Source organism: Urocampus carinirostris, chromosome 8, assembly GCF_059441175.1.
Source record: "Urocampus carinirostris isolate Australia breed hairy pipefish chromosome 8, RoL_Ucar_1.0, whole genome shotgun sequence".
NCBI lineage: Eukaryota > Metazoa > Chordata > Actinopteri > Syngnathiformes > Syngnathidae > Urocampus > Urocampus carinirostris.
In genome coordinates this window covers 3005884-3030538 of record NC_142356.1, presented here as the reverse complement: position 1 = coordinate 3030538, position 24655 = coordinate 3005884, and the positions used below count along the sequence as shown (strand labels likewise).

At 41.3% G+C, this 24655-nt stretch overlaps 1 protein-coding gene across 1 annotated transcript in view; it reads right to left on the bottom strand.

The window, feature by feature from the left end:
- The window catches only part of LOC148360499 (lysyl oxidase homolog 4-like), a 54968-nt gene extending 32070 nt beyond the window's left edge, over positions 1-22898 (bottom strand). Inside the window, exons 1-4 of the mRNA XM_088342974.1 lie at positions 22825-22898; positions 20536-20792; positions 19794-20464; positions 15447-15658 (exon numbers count right to left, since the gene is read on the bottom strand). Of these exons, the coding sequence (XP_088199100.1) occupies positions 15447-15658; positions 19794-20464; positions 20536-20791 (1139 nt within the window). The 5' untranslated portion in view covers position 20792; positions 22825-22898. The remainder of the gene's footprint in view (positions 1-15446; positions 15659-19793; positions 20465-20535; positions 20793-22824) is intronic.
- Between the last annotated feature and the right edge of the window lie 1757 nt (positions 22899-24655).

Sequence of the window (24655 nt, the reverse complement as noted above, 5' to 3'; positions counted from 1 at the left end):
ACATTCTACTTTTCAACCAAATCTAGAGGTCTTTTGGACATTGAGCTTAATCAGTTTCAGTCCCTCTCAGACTTGATTTAGTCCGTACATAGACCTATAGAATTAGGTCTTGTACAACCTATCCAAAAATAGTCATTGTGTTGACTTTGTCCAAGTTTATTATATATATATATATATATATATATATATATATATATATATATATATATATCCACAGGGAGGTGGTTAGAGTCATTTCTGAATCTTTTTGGGAGATTGATTCAGAGGAGGGGATTCCCAGCCCCCTCGCTCAACCCAAATGAGGTGTTGGGAGTCATTAGGTGACCAAACCCCCCAATTCCAACCCCTAATGCTGAACGCCAAGCAGGGAGGCAACGGGTACCAATGTTTAAGTCTTAGGTATGACTCGGCCGAGGCTTGAACCACAACCTCCCAGTCTCGGGGCGGGCGCCATACCCCCAAGGCCACCGAGATAAGGGATTGAATCCGGCCCGCGAGACAACACTCAGAGAAGCGCAAGAAAAAAACAAGCTGCAGGTTGGAATATGTCAACTTGATGTTGCCAAAGCCAGGTGCCTCGAACAAAGACACTGTACTTGTATTTATTTCTCTCTCTCTCTCTTTCTCTCTCTCTTTCTCTCTCTCTTTTCCACCCCTTTTCTCCCACTCAGTCTCTTTCACTCTCTATGTCTCTCTTTTTCTCTTCCTTTGTTGCTCTTTGTCTCTTTCTCTCTCTCTAGTCTTTTAACCTCTTTTGCTCTAACTTCCTTTTCTCTTTTCTCTCCTTCTGTATTTCTTTTTCTCTCTTCCTACCCCTCGCGCTTTCTTTTCTATTTTCTCTCCTTCTGTCTTTCTATTTCTTTGGATTTCTTTCTTCCTCTCCCTTTCTTTTCCCCCTCTCTCACGACTTTTTACCTTTTGTTTCTCACGCTCTCTCCCTCTCTATTTTTCATTCTTTGTCCCGCCCTCTCTCCTTTTCCCTCCCTCTTTCTCTTATTTCTTTATCTCTCTTTTTCTTTCTCTTGGATCTACTCGTCCGGCCCCCCGACAGAATGTTTGTTCTATCGTTTGGCCCCCGAGTTAAAATGAGTTGGACACCCCTGGGCTGGACTAATAAACATGACTTGAAGTTAAGAGTAGTCTAAATTGAGCCTCCTAAAAGGCTCTTTATCAACGTCATGTTTTTTCCAACTTACTTTCTACCAAATAAAAACTTTTTGACATCATTTCAAGCAATTTTTGCTGGATGGGCGACCTCTGTCAGACAGAACACACACAGCGACACTTGTTTCAAACTAAAATATTTCTTTGCTAACTCTTTCCCGTCGTGCATTTTAGGCTAGCAGGAATATGGTATTTATCTCTATAGTGGGACATGTGGGCAGGGTTGGGTAGGGTTACTTTAACTGGATTACTCTCAATTACTTTTGGATTACTCCAATAACAAATATGCTAATGAAAGACAAAAGAAACTAAATAGGAATCAAATGATGACTCACAACACGTGGTAAGCTTTCTCTCCTGGCTTTGATCTCTTTGATCTCCGGCAAAACGAACATAAAATGCAGGGTTGGGTAGGGTTACTTTAACTGGATTACTTTCAATGACTTTTGGATGACTCCAATACCAAATATGCTAATAAAAGACAAAAGAAACTAAATAGGAATCAAATGATGACTCACAACACGTGGTAAGCTTTCTCTCCTGGCTTTGATCTCTTTGATCTCCGGCAAAACAAACATAAAATGCAGGGTTGGGTAGGGTTACTTTAACTGGATTACTTTCAATGACTTTTGGATGACTCCAATACCAAATATGCTCATAAAAGACAAAAGAAACTAAATATGAATCAAATGATGACTCGCAACACGTGGTAAGCTTTCTCTCCTGGCTTTGATCTCTTTGATCTCCGGCAAAACTAATATCAAATGCGACAGAAACAGAATGAAAATAAATCCAAACAGCTTCCCAACATCATTCTTTTTTTTGCCTTTATTAGCATATTTGGTATTGGAGTAATCCAAAAGTCATTGAAAGTAATCCAGTTAAAGTAACCCTACCCAACCCTGCGTGTGGGACTTCAGTGTGGGATTTGAAAATGTGAACAAGAGACATCCATCTCACGTTTATGGAGTCAGTCTTGGAAAATAAAATGAGCAATTCATCTATTTTATTTTGGAAAACCTCCCCCGACGTTTGCGCACGCCCAGCCAAAAGTGTCAAGAGCGGAAAAAAGAAAGCGGGGACGGATAAAATTTGACATGCCAGAGCCGGTCTGGAAGGTGTCAATCTGTCACGCGCACTCAGGAGGTTGAAAACTCGCCAGCGCCCACCGCAGGCAGGCAGGTGCCACCTCAATTTTGTTGATTTTGTGAGTCACGACCAGAAAGACACGGGACTTGACAGCTCGTTTTTGCTTCCCTATGCTGGTCATGCAAATGTAAATATTGGGAAAACCAAAGTGGATACATGTATGTTACTAAAACAGGAATTCCCAGGCGTTGCAATTCTTTGGCGGTGATACCTGGAGACCTGTTCTGTAGCAAAACCAAATTAGATTGGGACCGTTACTAAATCAGGAACTCCCAGGTGAACCGTTTCCTTGACGGTGATCAGGTATACCTTAAGAGCTGTTCCTAAGCAGAACCAAATTGGATCGGGACTGTTACTAAATCAGGAATTCCCTGGTGGACCAATTCTATGGAAGTGATACCTTCAGACCTGTTATGAAGCAGAACCAAAGTTGCTAAATCGGTAATTCCCAGGTGGAGCAATTCTTCTGCGGTCCTGCCCTGAGACCTGTTCTGTAGCAACAGCAAATTAGATTGGGACCGTTACTAAATCAAGAACTCCCAGGTGAACTGTTTCCTTGACAGTGATCAGGTATACCTTGAGAGCTGTTCCTAAGCAGAACGAAATTGGATCGGGGCTGTTACTAAATCAGGAATTCCCTGGTGGACCAATTCTACGGAAGTGATACCTATCATGAAGCAGAACCAAAGTTGCTAAATCAGGAATTCCCAGGTGGAGCAATTCTTCTGCGGTCCTACCTTGAGACCTGTTCTGTAGCAGATCCAAAGTGGATTGGGACTGTTACTAAATCAGGAATTCCCAGGTGGACCAGTTCTCTGGCGGTAATAGATTGAGACCTGGTTAGAACCACTTCTGAAACAGAACCATAGTCGAGTCAAGTCATGTTTATTTGTATAGCCCTTAATCACAAAAGTGGACCAGGACTGTTGCTAAATCAGGAATTCCCTGGTGGACCAATTCTACGGAAGTGGTACCTTCAGACCTATTATGAAGGAGAACACAGGTTGCTAAATCAGGAATTCAGTTTTATGCTATACTTAGCATTGTGGTCCCCCCATTCTGCTCCGAACTATAGTGAATATTCGCTGTTAGACCAAAACCTGACAAGGACACTATCAGTCCACTCCCAGCTATTTCGTCTGCTTTGGAGTTCTGCTTGTTTCACATCATTTGAATCCACTTGCTTGTTTTAGTTTACTTTTTGGATTTAAGTTTTGGTTGCTATGCTGTTTTGGTCCAAAACCACTGTTCAGGACTTCCTTACCCTAATGAGCTGGATTGGGAATCCAAACCTGAGTGACGGATTTTGTTTTGTAGCGCCTGGATGGTTCCATCTTCATTTCCCATCTGTTTTTGCACGTCTATCCAGGTTGGGTCCTGGGGGCAGCAATCTCGACAGGAAATCCCAGACCTTTCCTGCCTCAGCCACTTAACATGTTCATTGGAGATGTTTCCAGGCCAGCCTACATGCATAATCTCTCTAGTGTTTTCTGGGTAATTCCCAGATCTTCCTGTCGGTGGTACATGCCCTGAACGCCCCTTAAGAGAGAGCCTGGAAACTGACTTTAAAGGCTTGTATTTGGGATCTTTTGAATACGGCCCACAGTTGGTGACTGTAGGGTAGAAGGACATGCTCAAAACTCTTCTCCAGGGAAACATACAGAAGCATCCTTGACAGATGCTGGAGCCACCTCAGATGGCTCATCTCTAAGCGGAGAGGCAGTGATTCTATGGATGACAGAGCCTCTCAGCTGCGGGAGAGACTGGAAACTGATTTCAGACGCTAGTATCAGGAATCTAGTTCCAGTCACGACCTACAATTCTTGACCATAGGTTACGATGTACGGTAGACTGACTGGTTAATGGAGAGCTTTGCCTTTGCCCCAGTCCCTTTTTCCCCATGGTGGACAGATACAGGGTCAACATACCTCAGATGGCTCATCTCTAAGCGGAGAGGCAGCGATTCTATGGATTACAGCGACTCTCAGCCGCGGGAAAGACTGGAAACTGATTTCAAACGCTAGTATCAGGGATCTAGTTACAGTCACGACCTACAATTCTTGACCATAGGTTACGACGTAGACTGCTTAATGGAGAGCTTTGTCTTTGCCCCAGTCCCTTCTTCACCATGGTGGAAAGATACAGGTTCAACATACCTCAGATGGCTCATCTCTAAGCGGAGAGGCAGTGATTCTATGGATGACAGGGCCTCTCAGCTGCGGGAGAGACTGGAAACTGATTTCAGACGCTAGTATCAGGAATCTAGTTCCAGTCACGACCTACAATTCTTGACCATAGGTTACGATGTAGACTGACTGGTTAATGGAGAGCTTTGCTTTTGCCCCAGTCCCTTCCTCACCATGGAGGACAGATACAGGGTCAACATACCTCAGATGGCTCATCTCTAAGCGGAGAGGTAACAATGCTATGGATGACAGAGCCTCTCAGCCACGGAAGGGACTGGAAACTGATTTCAGACGCTAGTATCAGGAATCTAGTTCCAGTCACAACCTACAATTCTTGACCATAGGTTACGACATAGACTGACTGGTTAATGGAGAGCTTTGTCTTTGCCCCAGTCCCTTCTTCACCATGGTGGACAGATACAGGGTCAACATACCTCAGATGGCTCATCTCTAGGCGGAGAGGGAGCGATTCTATGGATGACAGAGTGTCTCGGCCCTGGGAGAGACTGGAAACTGATTTCAGACGCTAGTATCAGGGATCTAGTTCCAGTCACAATCTACAATTCTTGACCATAGGTTACGATGTAGACTGACTGGTTAATGGGGAGCTTTGCCTTTGCCCCAGTCCCTTCTTCCCCATGGTAGACGGATACAGGGTCAACATAGCTCCATGTGCTCCAATCCCTCTCTACTTCCTGAGGTACTTGAACTGTACCACTTGGAATAGGGTCTCGTCCCTGAATCGCAGATACTTGAACTGGACCACTTGGGATAAGTGCTTATCCTGACCTAGAAAGGGAATGCCACCCATTTCTATCTCTGATTTTGCAGGTCTTCACACAGTGTTGAAGATCCCGGTTTGAGAAAGACATTTTGAATAACCTGGCCAAACCGGACCAAGCCTAATCCATCTAGCAAACCTTCTCTCGTAAATCTGTCGACTGTTTTTGCGGAGTTTTCCTATCCGTCCCGCTGAAGACGTTTCATAACCTGGCAGTTGAGCAAGAACCAAGACAGTAAAGTTAGTTCACGGGTTTCTGAAGAGTGAGGTGAGTGCGGGGGAGGAGGAGGTGAGAGTCACCCGTATAATTGCCGGCGTCGGCCTCGCGGTCTGCTGCAGCGGCGGCGTGTCGGTTCGCGCACGCCAGACGTGGAAATATGCGCGTACGTATCAACTTTCCCCCCGTCGCCGCCTCTTTAAAAACCCTTTTTTACAGGCCGGTGATGTAAGACTCGCTGAACTTTTAATAGCGTTTGCCCCACCTCAGAAAAATCTTGCTATTCTGGGGTCAAGTCGAGACCGTTTCCAGGATTCAAGCGTTTGTCGGCTCGAAGACTCGGAAGAAGGCCGCTCGCCGTAATCCTCGGTGTGAGCCAGACCACACGGTTCCATAAGCCGGTTTGGAAAGAGAAGCCCGGCGTCAATAGAGGAGAAAGAACCTGTTATTATGTCGCGCTAGCTGCCGGAAAGCAACATTCGTGTCGAGCGTTGGCAGGGCTGACCGACTCCCTCCGACAGGGACGAGGAAGAGGAAGGACTTTGTCAGGAAAGATAATTGAACCACCATGCTCAACAAACAGCAGCTAGCTTGTCCGTTTCAAAGCTTCTTCAAATGGACACGGGATGTTAAATGACACACTCTTGTTCTAAGGCTAACAATCATGAAGGAGCCCTTGGGAACATCTCTCATTTGTGGCACCAGAACCTAAATAGAACTTCGTGAGAGCTTCCAAATTTCCAAAACCGACATGCGGGCCCTCAAAACCTCCGATTCAGACGGGTCGTTTGGAGACTCGAAAGAACACGTTAGACCCCCGGGATGGATTGTATAAGAAATTCTGCATAGCTATGCTAATTATGTGCTACGATCCCCCAGTACCCAAATAAAAACATTAAAAATTATGTATCATGAGCAATGTTCCCGGTAATTTTCCAGGGGTCTGAGCGTTCACACAAAGTCGGTGAGCAACGCTCGAAACAACAGTGAGCAACAGCAATCCCAAGTGTGGCAACTAAATCATGATCAAACATGTCCAAAACTTGACATGAAGTTACATTTTGCTGAGTTTCCGGCAATGCAAAATGATTTTTCACTTTTGAATGAATTGACTCTTGTACTATTGAAAACGTAGTTTGTTCTTACAATTCTTTCACAAGATATCCATTTCTTTTTATTTCCTGACATATTTTGTCGCATAATATTAACATTTTTGGGGGCTTATTGAGTCGGTTGTAAGATACAGAACTCTACTTAATCACATTTTTGAGTGGAAGTACAATAATGGCAACAAGATTCACTTGATAGAATTGGAAATTATTTGAATGCAACACAAATGTTTTCTTCCTTTTTCTGTGTTTTTTTCTCCTTTTTTTTTTATTCCTTTAAAAAAATCTCATTGTGTTTATTTTTTCCTAGCTGTTATTTTTTTCTTTTTTGTTCTCTATTTACTTTTTTTCCTTTGTTTCTTTCTTTAATTTTTATCTGGCTTTTTTCTGAATTTTTCCTTTTTTTTCTCTTCCTTTTGTTTCTTTTTTCTCAGCATTTCACTACTTTTTCATTTTGGTATTATTTTTCTTTTTTGTTCTATTTCAGCGGTGTTAAACATGCGGCCCGGGGGCCAGATCAGGCCCACTAAGGGATTGAATCCGGCCCGCGAGACAACGCTCCGTGAAGCGCAAGAGAAAAACGAGCTGTAGGTTGAAATATGTCCACTTGATGTTGCCAAAGCCAGGTGCCTCCAACAAAGACGGTGGACTTGTATTTCTCTCTCTCTCTCTTTTTTTCCCTTCCCTTTTTCTCTCTCTCGCTGTCTCTCTCTTTTACTTTCTGTGTCTCTCTTTGTCTCTTTCTTTGTTTCTCTTTGTCTCTTTCTCTCTCTCTTTGTCTTTTTACCTTATTTTCTCTCTTCCATTCTTCCTTCTCTCTCTCTCTTGTCTCTCTTTCTCTCTCTCTTGCTTTCCCATTCTCTCCTTCTCCCATTCTCTCTTTCTCTCCTTCTTTTTTCTCTCCTCTCTTTCTATTTCTCTTTGGATATTTTTCTTTCTCTCTCTTTCTTTCCCCCTCTCTCATTATTTGTCTTTATCTCTTGTTTCTCACGTTTCACGTTCTCTCTCTCTTTTTTTCTTTTTTTCTCTCTCTCTCTCCCTTTCTCTCTTTCTTTGTCCCACCCTCTTTTTCTCTCTTTCGCTTTGTCTTATTTCTTTCTCTCTTTCTTTCTCTCTAATCTACTAGTCCGGCCCCCGAGAGAATGTTTGTTCTATCCTGTGGCCCCCGAGGTAAATTGAGTTTGACACCCCTGTTCTATTTCCACCCTTCCTTTAAGTCATGTTGTGCATCATTTTACATCATATTTGGTCATGTTGGGATGAAAGAAGCAAAAACAACCCGAAGAGCCGTTTAGGACCCGAAAGAGCCGGTTCCTTTTAGTGAGCCGAGCCGAAGAAGCCGGTTCTCGAAAAACTCTACTGACTTTACTCAACTTCGTTCTACTTCGACTCGACTTCAAAATACCGCATTTAGGACACAATGTCAGGGGTACCCGTGTAATTTTAGCTTCATGCACTGAAACTTTCACTTAAGTCGCTTCTTAATTAGCAATTTTGAGCCCTGATTTTTGTGAGCCGGCTAGATTTTCTGGTTAGTGCGCAATTGCGCACACACGCAGCCTAGAGGGAACATTGTTCATAAGTACTACATACATGAGCTCAAGCGGTCTACAGTAGAACCCCAGGCAACGTGAAACCACTGTCTAGCATGGAATAGAAATCTAGGGTAAATAGCTAAAGCGGTGTTTCTCCAACGCCCCCTAAGGACAGTTGAGGTTCCCGCGGACCTCTTCTGAAAATAGCTCACCAGTAGATAGATAGATAGATAGATAGATAGATACTTTATTCATCCCCGAAGGGAAATTCACTTTTCCAGCAGCATCCCTAAGCTGAGAACAATCGAAAATAACTGAGAACAATCGAAAATAACACGGGAGCTGCTGGAGTGGCTGCCATTCGTGACGGCGCCGGAGAAACGATTCAATTTGAATCATGTACAAACAAACAAACAATTGAATCATGTACAAGAAACGATTCAATCTGAATCATGTACAAACAAACAAACAATTGAATCATGTACAACAAACAAACAAAATATTTATGTTTCAATAAGTGGAGTGTTAATAAAATGGGGGGAAAATAATTTCTGATACTGATATAACCAGGTAAAACTAATTTTAAGTTACCTGACCTGTCCAAATGAATGTTGTGCCATCTCACCTTTCCCACTCTCTCTGCTCGCTCCTGAAACTTTATCAAATAGTCCAAAATTTTACCTCATCTTCTCCGCTCACCTCGTCGTCCTCTTCTCCTTCCACTTCGCACTACAGAGACTTTTTAGCTGAGCCGTCTCTTATGACACCATCCCCTGATCTAGACCAAACTAATGCAAGCAAAAATGCAATGGCAAAGCAAAGCCACTGAGGAGCTAAACGATATGCTGTGATTGAAGGAAAATAGTGACATTTGCAACAGTATAACAGGTCTATTCCAACTTGTTTTCTTGACATGTATCTCCATGTCCTGAAAGTAAGACAACAACTAGAGACAGATCATGAACAAATGGACCTACTTAAGTCCACAGCCTCACTTCACCTCTTTTTCGCTGTGTGAGTGATCACTATCTACTTTTGTTTCATGTATGATTTTTGCAAACAAATATTCTAAAAATATTTGCTTATTTTTAAAAAAAAATTTTTTTATTAAAATTATATTTTTCTGTCACTAGGACCCACTATCCAATACACACTGTTCCTTCAAACTTAATTATTAAGGTAAGGGCCTCTAACTATCATCTCACAGCCGTATTTACTGGGGCATTCTAGTAAAATTATTTTTGGATTGCTTGACTGAGTCTTTTTATTCCTATTTTTGATAATTATACTGGTAATAACATAGTAATAACACAAATAAATTCTAATAAATACATTCCAGTTCAAGTATTGCTAATTATTTTTAAGCAATTAATTGATAGAATAGAATTTTTATAGATTTTTATAGACAAAAAATATGGAATTTTATTAGCTAGCTATCTGGCTACCTTTTTAGCTTTGTACCTGGCCACCGCCGTACCTTTTTAGCTATTTAGCAAGCTATCTAGCTAACTTTTTACAATTTTGAACGCTATTTAGCTAACATTTTACCTTTTTTGCGAGTTTTCAAACTCAATTTTGGCCTCCTTTCTATCAAGCTAGCTAGATGTTTTAGCTTTGTATCTGGCTATTTAAATGGACTTTATCTATCTATCTAGCTCCCTTTTAGTTTTTTACCTGTTTAGCTTTCTAACTTACTATAAAGCTACCCTTTTAGCTGTTTGGTAAGCTATCTAGCTAGCTTTTTACATTTTTGAATGCTATCTAGGTAACATTTGATCTGGTTTGCTAGTTATCAAGCTCAATTTTGGCCTCCTTTCTAGTCATCTGGGTAGCTTTTTTAGCTTTGTATCTGGCTATTTAGATGGACTTATACTCTTTTAGCTATCTATCTATTTCCCTTTTGTACCTGTTTACCTTTCTAGCTAACCGTCAAGCTACACTCTTAGCTATTTAGAAAACTATCTAGCTAGCTTTCTTAATTTTTGATTGCTATCTAGCTATAATTTTACCTTTTTGTGAGTTATCAAACTCAATTTTGGCCTCCTTTCTAGCCAGCTAACTAGCTTTTTTAGCTTTGTATCTGGTTATTTAAATGGACTTTATCTATCTATCTAGCTCCCTTTTAGTTTTTTACCTGTTTAGCTTTCTAACTTACTATAAAGCTACCCTTTTAGCTGTTTGGTAAGCTATCTAGCTAGCTTTTTACATTTTTGAATGCTATCTAGGTAACATTTGATCTGGTTTGCTAGTTATCAAGCTCAATTTTGGCCTCCTTTCTAGTCATCTGGCTAGCTTTTTTAGCTTTGTATCTGGCTATTTAGATGGACTTATACTCTTTTAGCTATCTATCTATTTCCCTTTTGTACCTGTTTACCTTTCTAGCTAACCGTCAAGCTACACTCTTAGCTATTTAGAAAACTATCTAGCTAGCTTTCTTAATTTTTGATTGCTATCTAGCTATAATTTTACCTTTTTGTGAGTTATCAAACTCAATTTTGGCCTCCTTTCTAGCCAGCTAACTAGCTTTTTTAGCTTTGTATCTGGTTATTTAAATGGACTTTATCTATCTATCTAGCTCCCTTTTAGTTTTTTACCTGTTTAGCTTTCTAACTTACTATAAAGCTACCCTTTTAGCTGTTTGGTAAGCTATCTAGCTAGCTTTTTACATTTTTGAATGCTATCTAGGTAACATTTGATCTGGTTTGCTAGTTATCAAGCTCAATTTTGGCCTCCTTTCTAGTCATCTGGGTAGCTTTTTTAGCTTTGTATCTGGCTATTTAGATGGACTTATACTCTTTTAGCTATCTATCTATTTCCCTTTTGTACCTGTTTACCTTTCTAGCTAACCGCCAAGCTACACTCTTAGCTATTTAGAAAACTATCTAGCTAGCTTTCTTAATTTTTGATTGCTATCTAGCTATAATTTTACCTTTTTGTGAGTTATCAAACTCAATTTTGGCCTCCTTTCTAGCCAGCTAACTAGCTTTTTTAGCTTTGTATCTGGCTATTTAGATGGACTTTTACTCTTTTAGCTAGCTGGCTATCTCCCTTTTTTACCTGTTTACCTTTCTAGCAAACTATCAAGCTACCTTTTTAGCTATTTAGTGAGGTATCTAGCTAGCTTTTTACAATTTTGAACGCTATAGAGATAACATTTTACCTTTTTTTTTTTTAATTATGAAGCTCAATTTTGGCCTCCTTTCTAGCCAACTAACTAGCATTTTAGCTTTGTATCTGGCTATTAAGATGGACTTTTACTCTTTTTGCAAGCTATCTAGCTCCCTTTCAGTTTTTTTACCTGTTTACCTTTCTAGCTAACATCAAGCTACCCTTTTATCTATTTAGAAAACTATCTAGCTAGCTTTCTACATTTTTGAATGCTATCTAACTAACATTTTACCTGTTTTGCTAGTTATTGAGCTCAAATTTGGCCTCCTTTCTAGCCAGCTAGCTTTTTTAGCTTTGTATATGGCTATTTAGGTGGACTTTTACTCTTTTAGCTCGCTATCTAGGTCCCCTTTTAGTTTTTTTATCCGTTTACCTCTCTAGCTAGCCATCAAGCGACCTTTTTAGCTATTTAGCAAGCTATCTAGATAGCTTTTTACATTTTTGAATGTTATCTGGCTAAAATTTTACGTTTTTTGCTTATTATCAAGCTCAAGTTTGGCCTCCTTTCTAGCCAGCTAACTAGCATTTTAGCTTTGTATCTGGCTATTAAGATAGACTTTTACTCTTTTGGCTAGCTATCTAGCTCCCTTTTAGTTTTTTATCTGTTTACCTTTCTAGCTTACTATCAAGCGACCTTTTTAGCTATTTAGCAACTATCTAGCTAGCTTTTTATGTTTTTGAATGCTATCTAACTAACATTTTACCTGTTTTGCTAGTTATCGAGCTCAAATTTGGCCTCCTTTCTAGCCAGCTAGCTTTTTTAGCTTTGTATATGGCTATTTAGGTGGACTTTTACTCTTTTAGCTCGCTATCTAGGTCCCCTTTTAGTTTTTTTATCCGTTTACCTCTCTAGCTAGCCATCAAGCGACCTTTTTAGCTATTTAGCAAGCTATCTAGATAGCTTTTTACATTTTTGAATGTTATCTGGCTAAAATTTTACGTTTTTTGCTTATTATCAAGCTCAAGTTTGGCCTCCTTTCTAGCCAGCTAACTAGCATTTTAGCTTTGTATCTGGCTATTAAGATAGACTTTTACTCTTTTGGCTAGCTATCTAGCTCCCTTTTAGTTTTTTATCTGTTTACCTTTCTAGCTTACTATCAAGCGACCTTTTTAGCTATTTAGCAACTATCTAGCTAGCTTTTTATGTTTTTGAATGCTATCTAGCTAACATTTTAATTTTTTTGCTAGTTATCAAGTTCAATTTTGGCATCCTTTCTAGCCATCTGGCTAGCTTTTTTTGCTTTGTATCTGGCTATTTAGATGGACCTTTACTCTTTTAGATAGCTGTCTATCTCCCTTTTAGTTTTTTACCTGTTTACCTTTCTAGCTAACTATGAAACTAACCTTCTAGCTAACAGTCAAGCTGCCCTTTTAGCTATTTAGCAAGCCGTGCAGCTAAGTTGGTATTTTGGAAATGCATATGAAACTGGGAGCCTTTTGTAAAATATGTGAATAAGAATAAAAGAATTATAAATAAATATACATGTAAAGGAAAAATGGAATTTTATTTACTTCCAAGGACCAATCGAAGCATTCAATTCAACATGATTTTAAAACTTCCACTTTAAAGAATTTTCATGCTCTTACTCAGGGTAGCAACTCGTGCGCCTTCTTAGTAATACTTGATAAAGGCAAGCTTCCATGGTTATCATGTTTTTGCTTCTCTCTTTAGCATTAAATACAGTATCAAGACATTCAATATACAATACAAAAATAGATATCAGTTATAGTATCGTATAACTGACTCGCAAAGTACACAATACTCTCAACTGAATGAAGAGAAAGAAAGGCATCGTGGGAAGTAATTCAGACAATGATACAGGGACATTTTCATGATGCCGTGACGCAAACACGTAGCAGACAAGCGTCTTAATCACAGTCGTCAAACAGGCGGCCCGCGGGCCAGGTCAGGCTCGCTAAGGGATTGAATCCGGGCCGCGAGACAACACTCAGAGAAGCGCAAGAGAAAAACAAGCTGCAGGGTGAAATTTGTCAACTTGATGTACTGTACTTGTATTTCTCTCTCTCTCTCTCTCTCTCTCTCTCTCTCTCTCTCTCTCTCTCTCTCTTTCTTTTCCACCCCTTTTCTCCCACTGTCTCTTTCTCTTTCACTCTCTCAGTCTCTCTTTTTCTCCTCCTTTTTTGCTCTAAATTCTTTTTTTCCTTTTCTCTTTCTTTCTTCCTACCCTTCGCGCTTTCTTTTCTCTTTTCTCTCCTTCTGTCTTTCTATTTCTCTTTGTATTTCTTTCTTTCTCTCCCTTTCTTTTCCCCCTCTCTCACAACTTTTTATCTTATGTTTCTCACGCTCTCTCCCTCTCTCTCTTTTTCTTTCTTTGTCCTGCCCTCTCTCCTTTTCCCTCTCCCTATCTCTTATTTCTTTATCTCTCTTTTTCTTTCTCTTTAATCTACTAGTCCGGACCCCGCCAAATCCTGGGGTCTACTGTAGGTGAAAAACCAGAGACTCATTTAGATTTGGAATATTGACGGAACGGACACAAAAAGCTGGTGTTTGTAAACACCGTCTGGCCCGCTAGGTTTACCTCCATGCACAAATACAAATAAGCGTCCGGGTTCCCTCCAGCATTTCGCAAAACTGGAGATAACCGTGCAAACATTTGTGTGTGTGCGGCTAGCCGCCCATTTCTTTTTTTAGTTTAGCTAGCTACGCCACTCGACCGACCGCCATCTGTCGCCAATAATGACCGCTTGTCCTCTTTCCTCCTGTGGGGGAAAGTCTGATTTATGCTCTCTTGCCTAATTTGAGGTAGGGGGTCACTGAGGCAACAGCTCCCCCCTGTGGCTGTAACTGGTCTATGTTTTGCGTTACTGCATCGCGAAAACAACATGTTTGTGGCTGAACTACCTCCCACAATGCCTTTCCGTTCCCTCAGTTCAGAATTTTGTGTTCCTCATAAATACTTTGCGAATTGGCAATGCTGATTTTTATAATAGTGTCCCAAGATTTGCAGGGATAAAAAATGGAGGCAGAAACTAATAACCATGAAAAATAAGCTTATGTCTGTATTCTTTGTGCTATATTTATTAGCTACGGGTCCCAAATCCTGTAGTGATGCCGAACGGAGAAGCAAAAACACGATAACCATGGAAAAAAAGCTTCTATTCTGTATTCTTGTGCTATATTTATTTGCTATGGGTCCTGGTATTCTTTAGTTTTCGGATGAAAATGGTGAAAGTAAGAAAAGGACTGTTTGAAATACAGTCCAAATGGCAACCCAAACCATTAAAAAAATATATTTAAAAAAAAAGGAAGAGTTTATAGGAGCGCGTCTAAAAATTTCACATACTAGCATGACCAATAAAACGAAAGCCAGAAAATGACGGAATCAAGTAGAATACATACAGCACCTTTGAGAAATTGACAATCTGGTCTATTATTACAGAGGGTGATTAAAGAACCAAGTCTTTTAAAGGCATGACAATCCTCTCATGTTTTAAAATCTGTTTCATTTTTATCCCGCCATCTCCTCCTTACTTTGCATCCACCAGCTACTCCACTTGAGCAGCTCAAGTCACATGACACCAAAGATAATACAATTTCCTTTGTGTTTTTTTGGATATTCATTCATGATGAAATGTATTCATTTGCATCTAGATTACACATAAGTAGTATTTATTTGAATGTTTTAAGGGTACTGGGTGTTTGCAACAGGCTAGCTAAGGTCAACAAAACATAGTGCCAAAAAACATCGATAAATTATTCATCGGGAAAGAGGGAAATTATAATTTAAGGGGCTGTCGTAAATTCATAATCCCGTAGGTGAGAACCACCAGGAAAAGGATGTGTGTGTCTGTGTGCGGAGTCAAACTTTGGAACAATTTACAAGACGAGAGCAAACAATGTCCAACTATACAGCACTTTCACTATGCGATCCCCATGTTTATTGCAGTCCATGGCAGTGAAAGAGCTGTCATTTTCCAAACCTCCTACAAATCTAGGTCAGACATTATTAGCCGGTTGGTATTTTGACGAAGGCCGCCGGTGCAGACGTTTCCGGTGGCCGGTCGGTTTTGGCGGACCAGTCACGCTAACGGTAGCAGTTAGCGCTCGGCAAAAGGAAACGTCCCAAACCACACTTTTCCATGGCTTTCATCAAGCGTGCTAGCTGACTCACTCACCTGTAGGCGTTGGTGTCGAAGGCCTCGGCCTCAGGGAACCCTAGCATGCCGCAGACCACGCGACTAGCGCTAAGGTCCCAGCCCTGATTGCAAACGTGCCGCCATTTTCCGGCATGCTTGACTTCCAGGACGCCCTCCGTCACCAGGCCGCCGCGGACGCCAGAGAGCACCGGGCGAAGGCGAGCTTCTGACAGCTGCACGCTTTCGCCGCCCTGGAAATGAACAAAAGAGAATGGTTTGGGGTTTTGACCTCAATGTGGGTTTTTACTTTGAACGAGGAATCTGAATTTGGAAGACACAAGGGAGGAACATGCTGCCTTCTGTGTTCTGTCATTCTAAGAAGATGATTGGTCAGAATTGCAATCAATTGTTTGGTTTTAGGCTGACCCTAACCGTTAAACCCTAACCCTCACCCTTGTCACTAACCCGTAATACGAACACCTATCCCAGAAGAGTAACTCAAACCCCTAGTTCTCTGTTCCTCTATCTTCTTGGGTTTTTTACCTCACTGTGAATGTGTGATACTGGAGTGCCATGCCCAATCTCGTTGTCACAATAGGTTAACCCATTTTGTAACAATGACAATAAAGGTGTATTCGATTCTATTCTATTCTAGTGCTAACCCAAAACCAACCAACCAACCAACCATAAACCCAAAACTTGTCCACGAACAGCAACCTTAACTCTTAAAGCTAACCCCTTACCATAACACTGAACACTAACCCATAACACTAATCCTTGAGCATAAGACCAGCCCCTAACTCAGAACCACAACCCCTAGCCCTTACCACAAATGCTTCTCATTACCCCCAACCCTTAACCCCGCACAATAACCATTAACCCTAACTCCAGACACTAACTATATCCCTTAACACTAACCCCCCACAACCAACACTTAACCCTTACCCCTAATACCAACACCTTTCCCCAAACAGTAACCTTAACCCCTAATGCTAACGCCTAACCCTGAACACTAACCCCTAACACCATAACCATAAAACAAACACTTATCCTCAAACAGTAACGCAAACCCCTTACCTTAACCTTGAACACTGACCCCTATCACTAACCCATAACTATAAGACCAACCCCTAACCCAGTACAACAACCCCTAACCTTGATCACTAATGTTTCTCATTAACCCCCAAGTCCGACCCTGAACCCCTAACAATAACCATTAACCCTAACACCAGACACTAACCCTTAACCCCACCCCTTAACACAAACCCCTTCAACTATCATTTAACTCCAACCCCTAATACCAACACCTATCCCTGAACAGTAACCTTAACCCCTAAGACTAACGACTAACACCAAACCATAACCCTAAAACCAACACTATCCCCAAACAGTAACAGTAACGCAAACCCCTTACCTAAACCCTGAACACTAACTATCACTTACCCATAACCATAAGATTAACCCCTAACCCAGAACAACAACCCCTAACCTTGATCACTAATGTTTCTCATTAACCCCCAAGTCCGACCCTGAACCCCTAACAATAACCATTAACCCTAACACCAGACACTAACCCTTAACCCCACCCCTTAACACAAACCCCTTCAACTAACATTTAACTCCAACCCCTAATACCAACACCTATCCCTGAACAGTAACCTTAACCCCTAAGACTAACGACTAACACCAAACCATAACCCTAAAACCAACACTATCCCCAAACAGTAACAGTAACGCAAACCCCTTACCTAAACCCTGAACACTAACTATCACTTACCCATAACCATAAGATTAACCCCTAACCCAGAACAACAACCCCTAACCTTGATCACTAATGTTTCTCATTAACCCCCAAGTCCGACCCTGAACCCCTAACAATAACCATTAACCCTAACACCAGACACTAACCCTTAACCCCACCCCTTAACACAAACCCCTTCAACTAACATTTAACTCCAACCCCTAATACCAACACCTATCCCTGAACAGTAACCTTAACCCCTAAGACTAACGACTAACACCAAACCATAACCCTAAAACCAACACTATCCCCAAACAGTAACAGTAACGCAAACCCCTTACCTAAACCCTGAACACTAACTATCACTTACCCATAACCATAAGATTAACCCCTAACCCAGAACAACAACCCCTAACCTTGATCACTAATGTTTCTCATTAACCCCCAAGTCCAACCCTGAACCCATAACAATAAACATTAACCCCAACACCATACACTAACCCTTAACCCCGCCCCTTAACACTAACCCCTAATACCAACACCTATCCCCGAACAGTAACCTTAACCCCTAATACTAACTACGAACCCCCAACACCAATCCATAACCCTAAAACCAACACTATCCCCAAACAGTAACCTTAGTAATGCTAACCCATTACCTTAACCCTGAACCCGAACTCCCAACCCATAACCATAAGAGCAACTCCTAACCCGGAGCAACAACGACTAACTCCGATCAATAATCTTTTGCATCGACCCCTAACCCTTAACCCCTAACAATAACCTTTTAACCCTGACCCTGGACACTAACCTTTAACTCTATCCTTTAACACTAAACTCGAAGTCCTTGAAAATGCTTGAATGTTAATATGTTTTGAAAAATGCTTGAATTTTGGGTGGAGTGCTTGTAAATGCCTGAGATTTCTTGCCAGGTTTCCCAGCAGTCTACCTCGATAGTCCACGCATAGAGAAAAATGAATCAAGTACGCTTAAAAATGACACCGGCACACCAGTTCTGGTTGCTCCGCTTTGCCAATGCAGTTCTTCATCCCTTGTGACTAACAGCAGCTGGCATTAGTTTATATAGCGTCATGTGAAGCTTCATCGCCCCCTACGCGTCTTGCCCAAGAGAACAGGTAAGTAGACCAAGAGGCTGGGTACTGGAAAAACTGGGAAATTGGCTTTGAGAGTGCTAAAACGTGCTTGTATTGCGCTAACCCTGTAATCCCTTAAGATCTCACTCAACCCTCAACACTTTCCCCAAATACCAACCCTTAACCCTAACCTTTGACACAAACCCCTAAACCTTAAAGATGGTCTACCTCCCACTCCTTCTAAATTAACTATATCCTTTCTGTTCAATAGTTTTTTCCAGTACAACTCTAGAACAGGAAGTGACATCATCACCAAACTTGAATGGATGGAACGTAAGAAGATAAGGAAAACCGGTACAAAGTTTCACGCCCCTTTCAAGTTTTTGATGGTCAGCACACGCTGATCCAGGTAATCTTACTATATCTCAACCTAGTCACCAACTCTTTGACTTGTTGTCCTCTGGTAGGAGCTACAGGTCCCTTAAAACAAGGACAAATGGGCTCAGAAACCGTTTCTTTCAATTATTATTACTTGGGCCTATCTCTAAGCACTATGTTGTAGATACTTTTGCCTATTTATACTGACGATCTTTTATGTTATTTTTTCTTTAGTTTCGATTACATGTTTACCCTGGAGTGTTGTGTCTAATCTAATCAATGACAAAGACTAATCCATTCTGTTCGAACTTATTCCATTCAATTCTAGTCTCCTATATGCAGCCTTTAACCCTAACACTAGCCCTTGTTTCTATCCCTAGAGTAAGAAAGTCAAGCCCAACATTTTTCTTTGCCTTCTTGTCTAAAAAAACTCATTCTGATACATATTGAATCTGGAAAACGAATTAGTTGTAGCGTCTGCTGTTCGATAGACACTGTATACGTCCGTCTTGGAGAAGAAAAAGCTAAACTGATCATTTAAATTCTTGACTTCCCAGTCGATCTACGGTCCTAACCTCAGCTCTTATTCGTGACCGAAAGATAGGATCCCAGATACGATCGTCCAAAGAGCAACCCCTTAGCGATGGCGTTAGAAGCTTTGTCATCTGGGAGCTACTCTTAGTTAAACCATTGCTCCACCACCTGGTGGTTTAGGCATCTGTCCTAGAGACCCCAAGTATGACCCAGGACATGCTGGAGAGACTATGTCTCTTAGTAAAGTTGAAACCTTTACCCAAGTCCAACCCTGAACCCCTAACAATAACCATTAACCCTAACACCAGACACTAACCCTTAACCCCACCCCTTAACACTAACCCCTTCAACTCACACTTAACTCTAACCCCTAATACCAACACCTGTCCCCAAACAGTAACCTTAACCCCTAATACTAACGACTAACTCTTAACACCAATCCATCACCCTAAAACCAACACTATCCCCAGACATTAACCTTAGTAATGCTAACCCCCTTACCTTAAAACTGAACACTAACTCCTGACCCTAACCATAACAGTAACTCCTAACCCCGAACAACGACAACTAACCCCGATCAATAATCAACCAGAAGGTGGACTTTAAGTCTTAATTTGGAATACAACCTTCTTTGCATACCTGGATGTACTGAGTATCCGACTCCAGTCCCAGATCCGGATAAGCGGGGTCTGGCTCGATATGGTTTCCGCCGTATTCTTGATGCCTTTCTGGCTGGGGTGAGGCCTCCTCCTGCCTAGCGGGCTGTCTCTCAGGTTGGTGCGGGGCCTCCTCCTGCCTAGCGGGCTGTCTCTCAGGCTGTTGCCTGGACGCAGGGCTTTCTCTTCTCGGTGTCTCCTCCTCCCGCCTCTGGGGGGTGCTGGGTGCCGGCCTCGCAGAGCCCTGCGTTAACCCACGGTACCTTAGCGGGATTTGAATCTCGTGACCGTTTTCCTGGGGCGAGATCCTGGTGCGGCGCGGAGAAAGCGGATTGCGGTGGAGGGCGATCTCGTGGCCTCGGTTGTGGACCGGGGGCACGGGGACGGGAATGTGGGACGAGACCGGGGATTGAGCTGGCGATTGGGCCGGGGCCGGTTGCTGGGGCGGTGGTGTCCTCTGTCTCTGTGGTCTTTGCTCCTGTCTGGAGGCTGGTTGGGCTTCTGGTCCTGAGGCGGCCTCAGTTCTTTCTGGGCTGCAAATGATGCCCAAGTCCTCGGAGTGAGTGCAATCGTGGACTCCCCAACCGTTGGAACCGCACTCTGCGATGGAGCGTTCGTTGCCTCTGCAGTTGACATTGTCCAACCAAATCTGACCTGGATCACAGGACGCAGGGACCGAGTCAAGGCTTACGCCGGTAAAATATCTCTGAAAGGGCGGGACCTACCTCGGCCCTGACCGAACCTGCTGCTGTGTGCCCATGTCAACCCGCGTTGGAAGCCGAGCTGCCTGCAAACCACGTTGGCCAGGTTGAGGTTGACCTGGTCGTCGCAGACCGTGCCCCAAATCCCGTTGTAGAACACCTCCAGGCGTCCTTGGTTAGCATTGCGCCCGCCGGCACCCAAAAGCCGTACCCTGGCTTCTTGCGCCAGTGTTTGGGACGGGTAAAGGACGAGCAGCAAGAAGACGCCGAGGAACCGCATCCTGCCGGAGGAACCGAGACAAAAAAATCAGGAATGCGAAGGCGAGGCGAGAGAAGACGCCGCAAAATTGCTCTCGATCCTGCAACATTCCGTCCCTCGACGGAGTATGTGATTAAAAATGACAATGTGGCATTCGGGGGCCTTTTTGGGCGCTTTTATTTGGAATGGTTGTTGACGCTCAATGTGAGAAAGTTGCGAAATTATCAGGTTAGCAACATCAAAGTGAGGAAAAAAAATTGAGAAATGTTTGAAAAGACAAAAGCACCCAATGAGAAAGTTAAGAAATGCTTGAAAATAATTTAAAAATAAAGCGAGGAAGTCAAAGATTGAAACCTCAAACCAAAAGAGTTGAGAAAACCATAAAACAAATTTAAGTGTAAAAGTGAGAAAGTTGAGAAAAACTTGCAGAACATTGAAGCGTATAAGTGAGAAAGTTTGGAAGAGCTTCAAAAAGTAAAAGCATCAGAACAAGAACCTTAAGAAATGCTTCAAAAAGACTGAAGCATTAAATTAGGGTTAGCGTTAAGGCTAAGTTTGGGGTAGTTTTCGGGTTTGGTCTAGGCTTTGGGTAGGGAGAGAGTTAGGGATTAGGGTTTGGGTTAGGGCTGGAGTTAAGGTTGGGGTTAGGGTTTGGCTATGAATTTGGGTAGGGCTAGGGTTTAGGCAGGGTTAAGGCTGGGGTGAGGCTAGGTTTAGGGTTTGGCTAGGTAGGAATAGGACTATGTTTAGGGTTAAGACTAAGGTTGGGATTAGGTTAGGGTTAAGTTTGGAATTGGGGTTTGGTTAGGGTTGGGGTGAGGGTTTGAATAGGGGTTAAGGTTTGGGTAGGGTTAAAGCTGGGGTTAGGGCTAGGGTTGGGTTAAAGGTTTAGGCAGGGTTAAGGCTGGGGTGAACCTAGATTTAGGGTTTGGCTAGGTAGGAATAGGACTATGTTTAGAGTTGAGACCAAGGTTAAGGTTGGGGTTAGGGTAGTGTTAAGTTTAGAATTGGGGGTTGGTTAAGGTTGGGGTGAGTGTTTGAGTAGGGGTTAAGGTTTGGGTAGGGTTAAAGCTGAGGTTAGGGCTAGGGTTGGGCTTAGGATTTAGGCAGGGTTAAGGCTGGGGTGAGGCTAGATTTAGGGTTTGTCTAGGTAGGAATAGGACTATGTTTAGGGTTAGGACAAAGGTTAAGGTTGGGGGTAGGGTTAGGTTTAGAATTGTGGTTTGGGGTTTGGTTAGGGTCGGGGTGAGGGTTTGAGTAGGGGTTAAGGTTTGGGTAGGGTTAAAGCTGGAGTTAGGGCTAAGGTTGGGTTAAAGGTTTAAGGCTGGGGTAACGGTAGGATTCTGTTGGGGTTAGGGTAGGTTTGGGGTTGGAGTTAGTGTTTTTAATAGGGTTAGGTCCAAGGTTAGAATTCTGATCTGGGTTGGAAAAGAGCTAAGGTTTTGGTTTGGGCTGGGTTGGGTTTATGGTTAGGATTATGCTAATTTTAGGGGTAGGTTTAAAGCTAAGATTGGGTTTTGGGTAGGGTTAATGTTTGGGTAGTGTTGTGTTGAGTTTTAGAGTTAGTTTTAAGGTTAAGGATACAGTCAGGGTAGAGGTTGAGGGCTAGGATTAGGGTGACGACTAGGGTGGTGGTCAGCTTCGCTACACTAATTAGAAAATTGAGAACTTTTAAGTTAGTCTGAGTCATCTCATGGAGGAAGTTGAGAAACTCTTTCCCCCCAAAAAAGAAGCGAGCGTGCTAAAAGTATCCCTCGCGTGCAGCCAAGTAAAATATTGTCTTTCCACAAAGCCTCAATTTGCTCTCCTCGCCTTTTGCCAGCAGACATCAAAGCAAACAAACAGCAAGAAAATTTTGTTTACCTCTTATGCTTTTCAGTTTGACTTTATAATTTAATTTTAAACATACCTCAAAGACACGTCCAAATCTTTCCTAATATTGTGTCATCCTCCCTTCCTTATTATATAAAATAGGATTCTACTTGTATAAAAAGGCATCAAATCATGAAAATATAAAAGGACATAAAATGAAAGAAGCCGAAAAAGTGTCTCACCTGCCTGTCGCTTGCAAGCTGGAGTCAGTGGCAGGAAAAGAGCGAAGGATGAAAAAAGAAGAACGGTTTTTGCTCCTTCTCTTACTCTCCATCCACATTTCCCTCCCTCTTTCTTGGACCTTTTCTTAAATCCCTCCCGCCCATTTGGCCCAATTCAGTGTTTTTTTTTAGCTAATTAGACAGGAAAACGTTTCATAATAATACAGTCAACAGTCTTTTTAATGTCTTCGGCCACAAAATATTAATTTAATGTTTTGTGTCACTCATTTAATTGTAATTCCTCCCGCCCAGTTAACCCAATTTCCCCCGATTTATTTTTTTAGCGCATTAAAGTTGTCATAAAGCACGGAAATGTGAAGTATATACTTTAAATAATAGTTTTATATATCCTTTTAAGGCTTTTTGACCACATGACGCTCACTTTTATTCATTTTTTAAAGTCGTAATTCGAAAAATAAACTCCCATTGAATTCTGCGTCTCAAGCATCGGATAACTGGCGCCCTCGAGTGGACAAAGACGAGTACTGCGCTAGCTTTTGATGTGTTTTAGTCAGAAATTCAAATAGATTTTTTTTCTTGCTGCTACAGGTATTTTAAATAATCCAAAAACCTTATTTACTCCTTCCACCCCTTTTTTCTCTATTTTTTCTTGTATTTCCCTGTCTTTCTTGTTCCTTTTTTTTTCTTTTCTTTTTCATTTTCCCTATATTTCTTTTCTTTGCTCTTTGTCTTTTTCCCTTCTTTTCTGCCTTAACCCCCTTTTCATCCTTTCTTTTTCTTTCTTTTCCTTTTTTTCTTTCGTCACGAAAGGCTGGGCAAGTTTAGAATTTTTACCAATCGTATTAAGCATAATTATACCAATTTGTTTTTTTCTTTCTTTTAATGAATACTTTTTAGTTTTGTTATCCTTATTTTTTCCTATTATTTGTTATTTTACTACTTTATAAAAACGATTTCTTTTAGTTTTCGATTTTAAATTTCATGTATGCTTTGTACAATTATTTTTTAATCATGTTTTGTTTTTTTCTCATTCTGCTTTTTTATTTTTAACTATTTCAGTGACGATTATTATGTTAGTTATTTGGTATTTGTTTTCTACTTTTAATTATAAAGACAAATTTGTCTTATTTAGTTATTGTCTTATTCTTTTTAATTTCATATTTTTTTTAATTCATACTTGTTTGCAGTTATTCTAAATGTTGTATTTCTTGAACGTTTTTTTTTTAGTATTTTCAACTTTTTGGGCTTTTTTTCCCCTATTTGTTCGATTTTGGACTGACAAATGTATTTTGTTGTTTTTACACAGAAATGTAATCAATGTTGTCCTATTTAGAGTCAAATGTTACAAAATGTGTAGAAATCACGCTAATTTCATTATTATTTTTTCTAATCTGAAAAAAAAACAATTATCATAACCTATTATGTCGTTCCTCTAGTGGTAAAAAGAAATACTGCTTTGAGCTTTACGAAAGATTATTTTGGATTTTCTGACAAAATATACCGAAAATGCTCATTTCATTCCTTTTTTTTCTCAACTGAAAATTTTTTGTGATTGTTTCGGGCAGAAAATCCAACAATTTCTTATTACTTTCTTTCATTTTTGACAAGGAAAACATTTTAAAATGATGGGTAATTTACTCTATAAAGCCCACAGCGCCACCTAGGGTAGGGGCTGGGAATGTTGAAAGAGCCATAATGGACCCAAAAAAACACACATACTCTATCTATATTTATTGGAAAACAAGAAGAATGTGTCCTGTTTATCATTTTACAGAAACTATAGATTTTTCCATTATCATACATTTACTGTAATTAGCAGCTGCAATGTGAA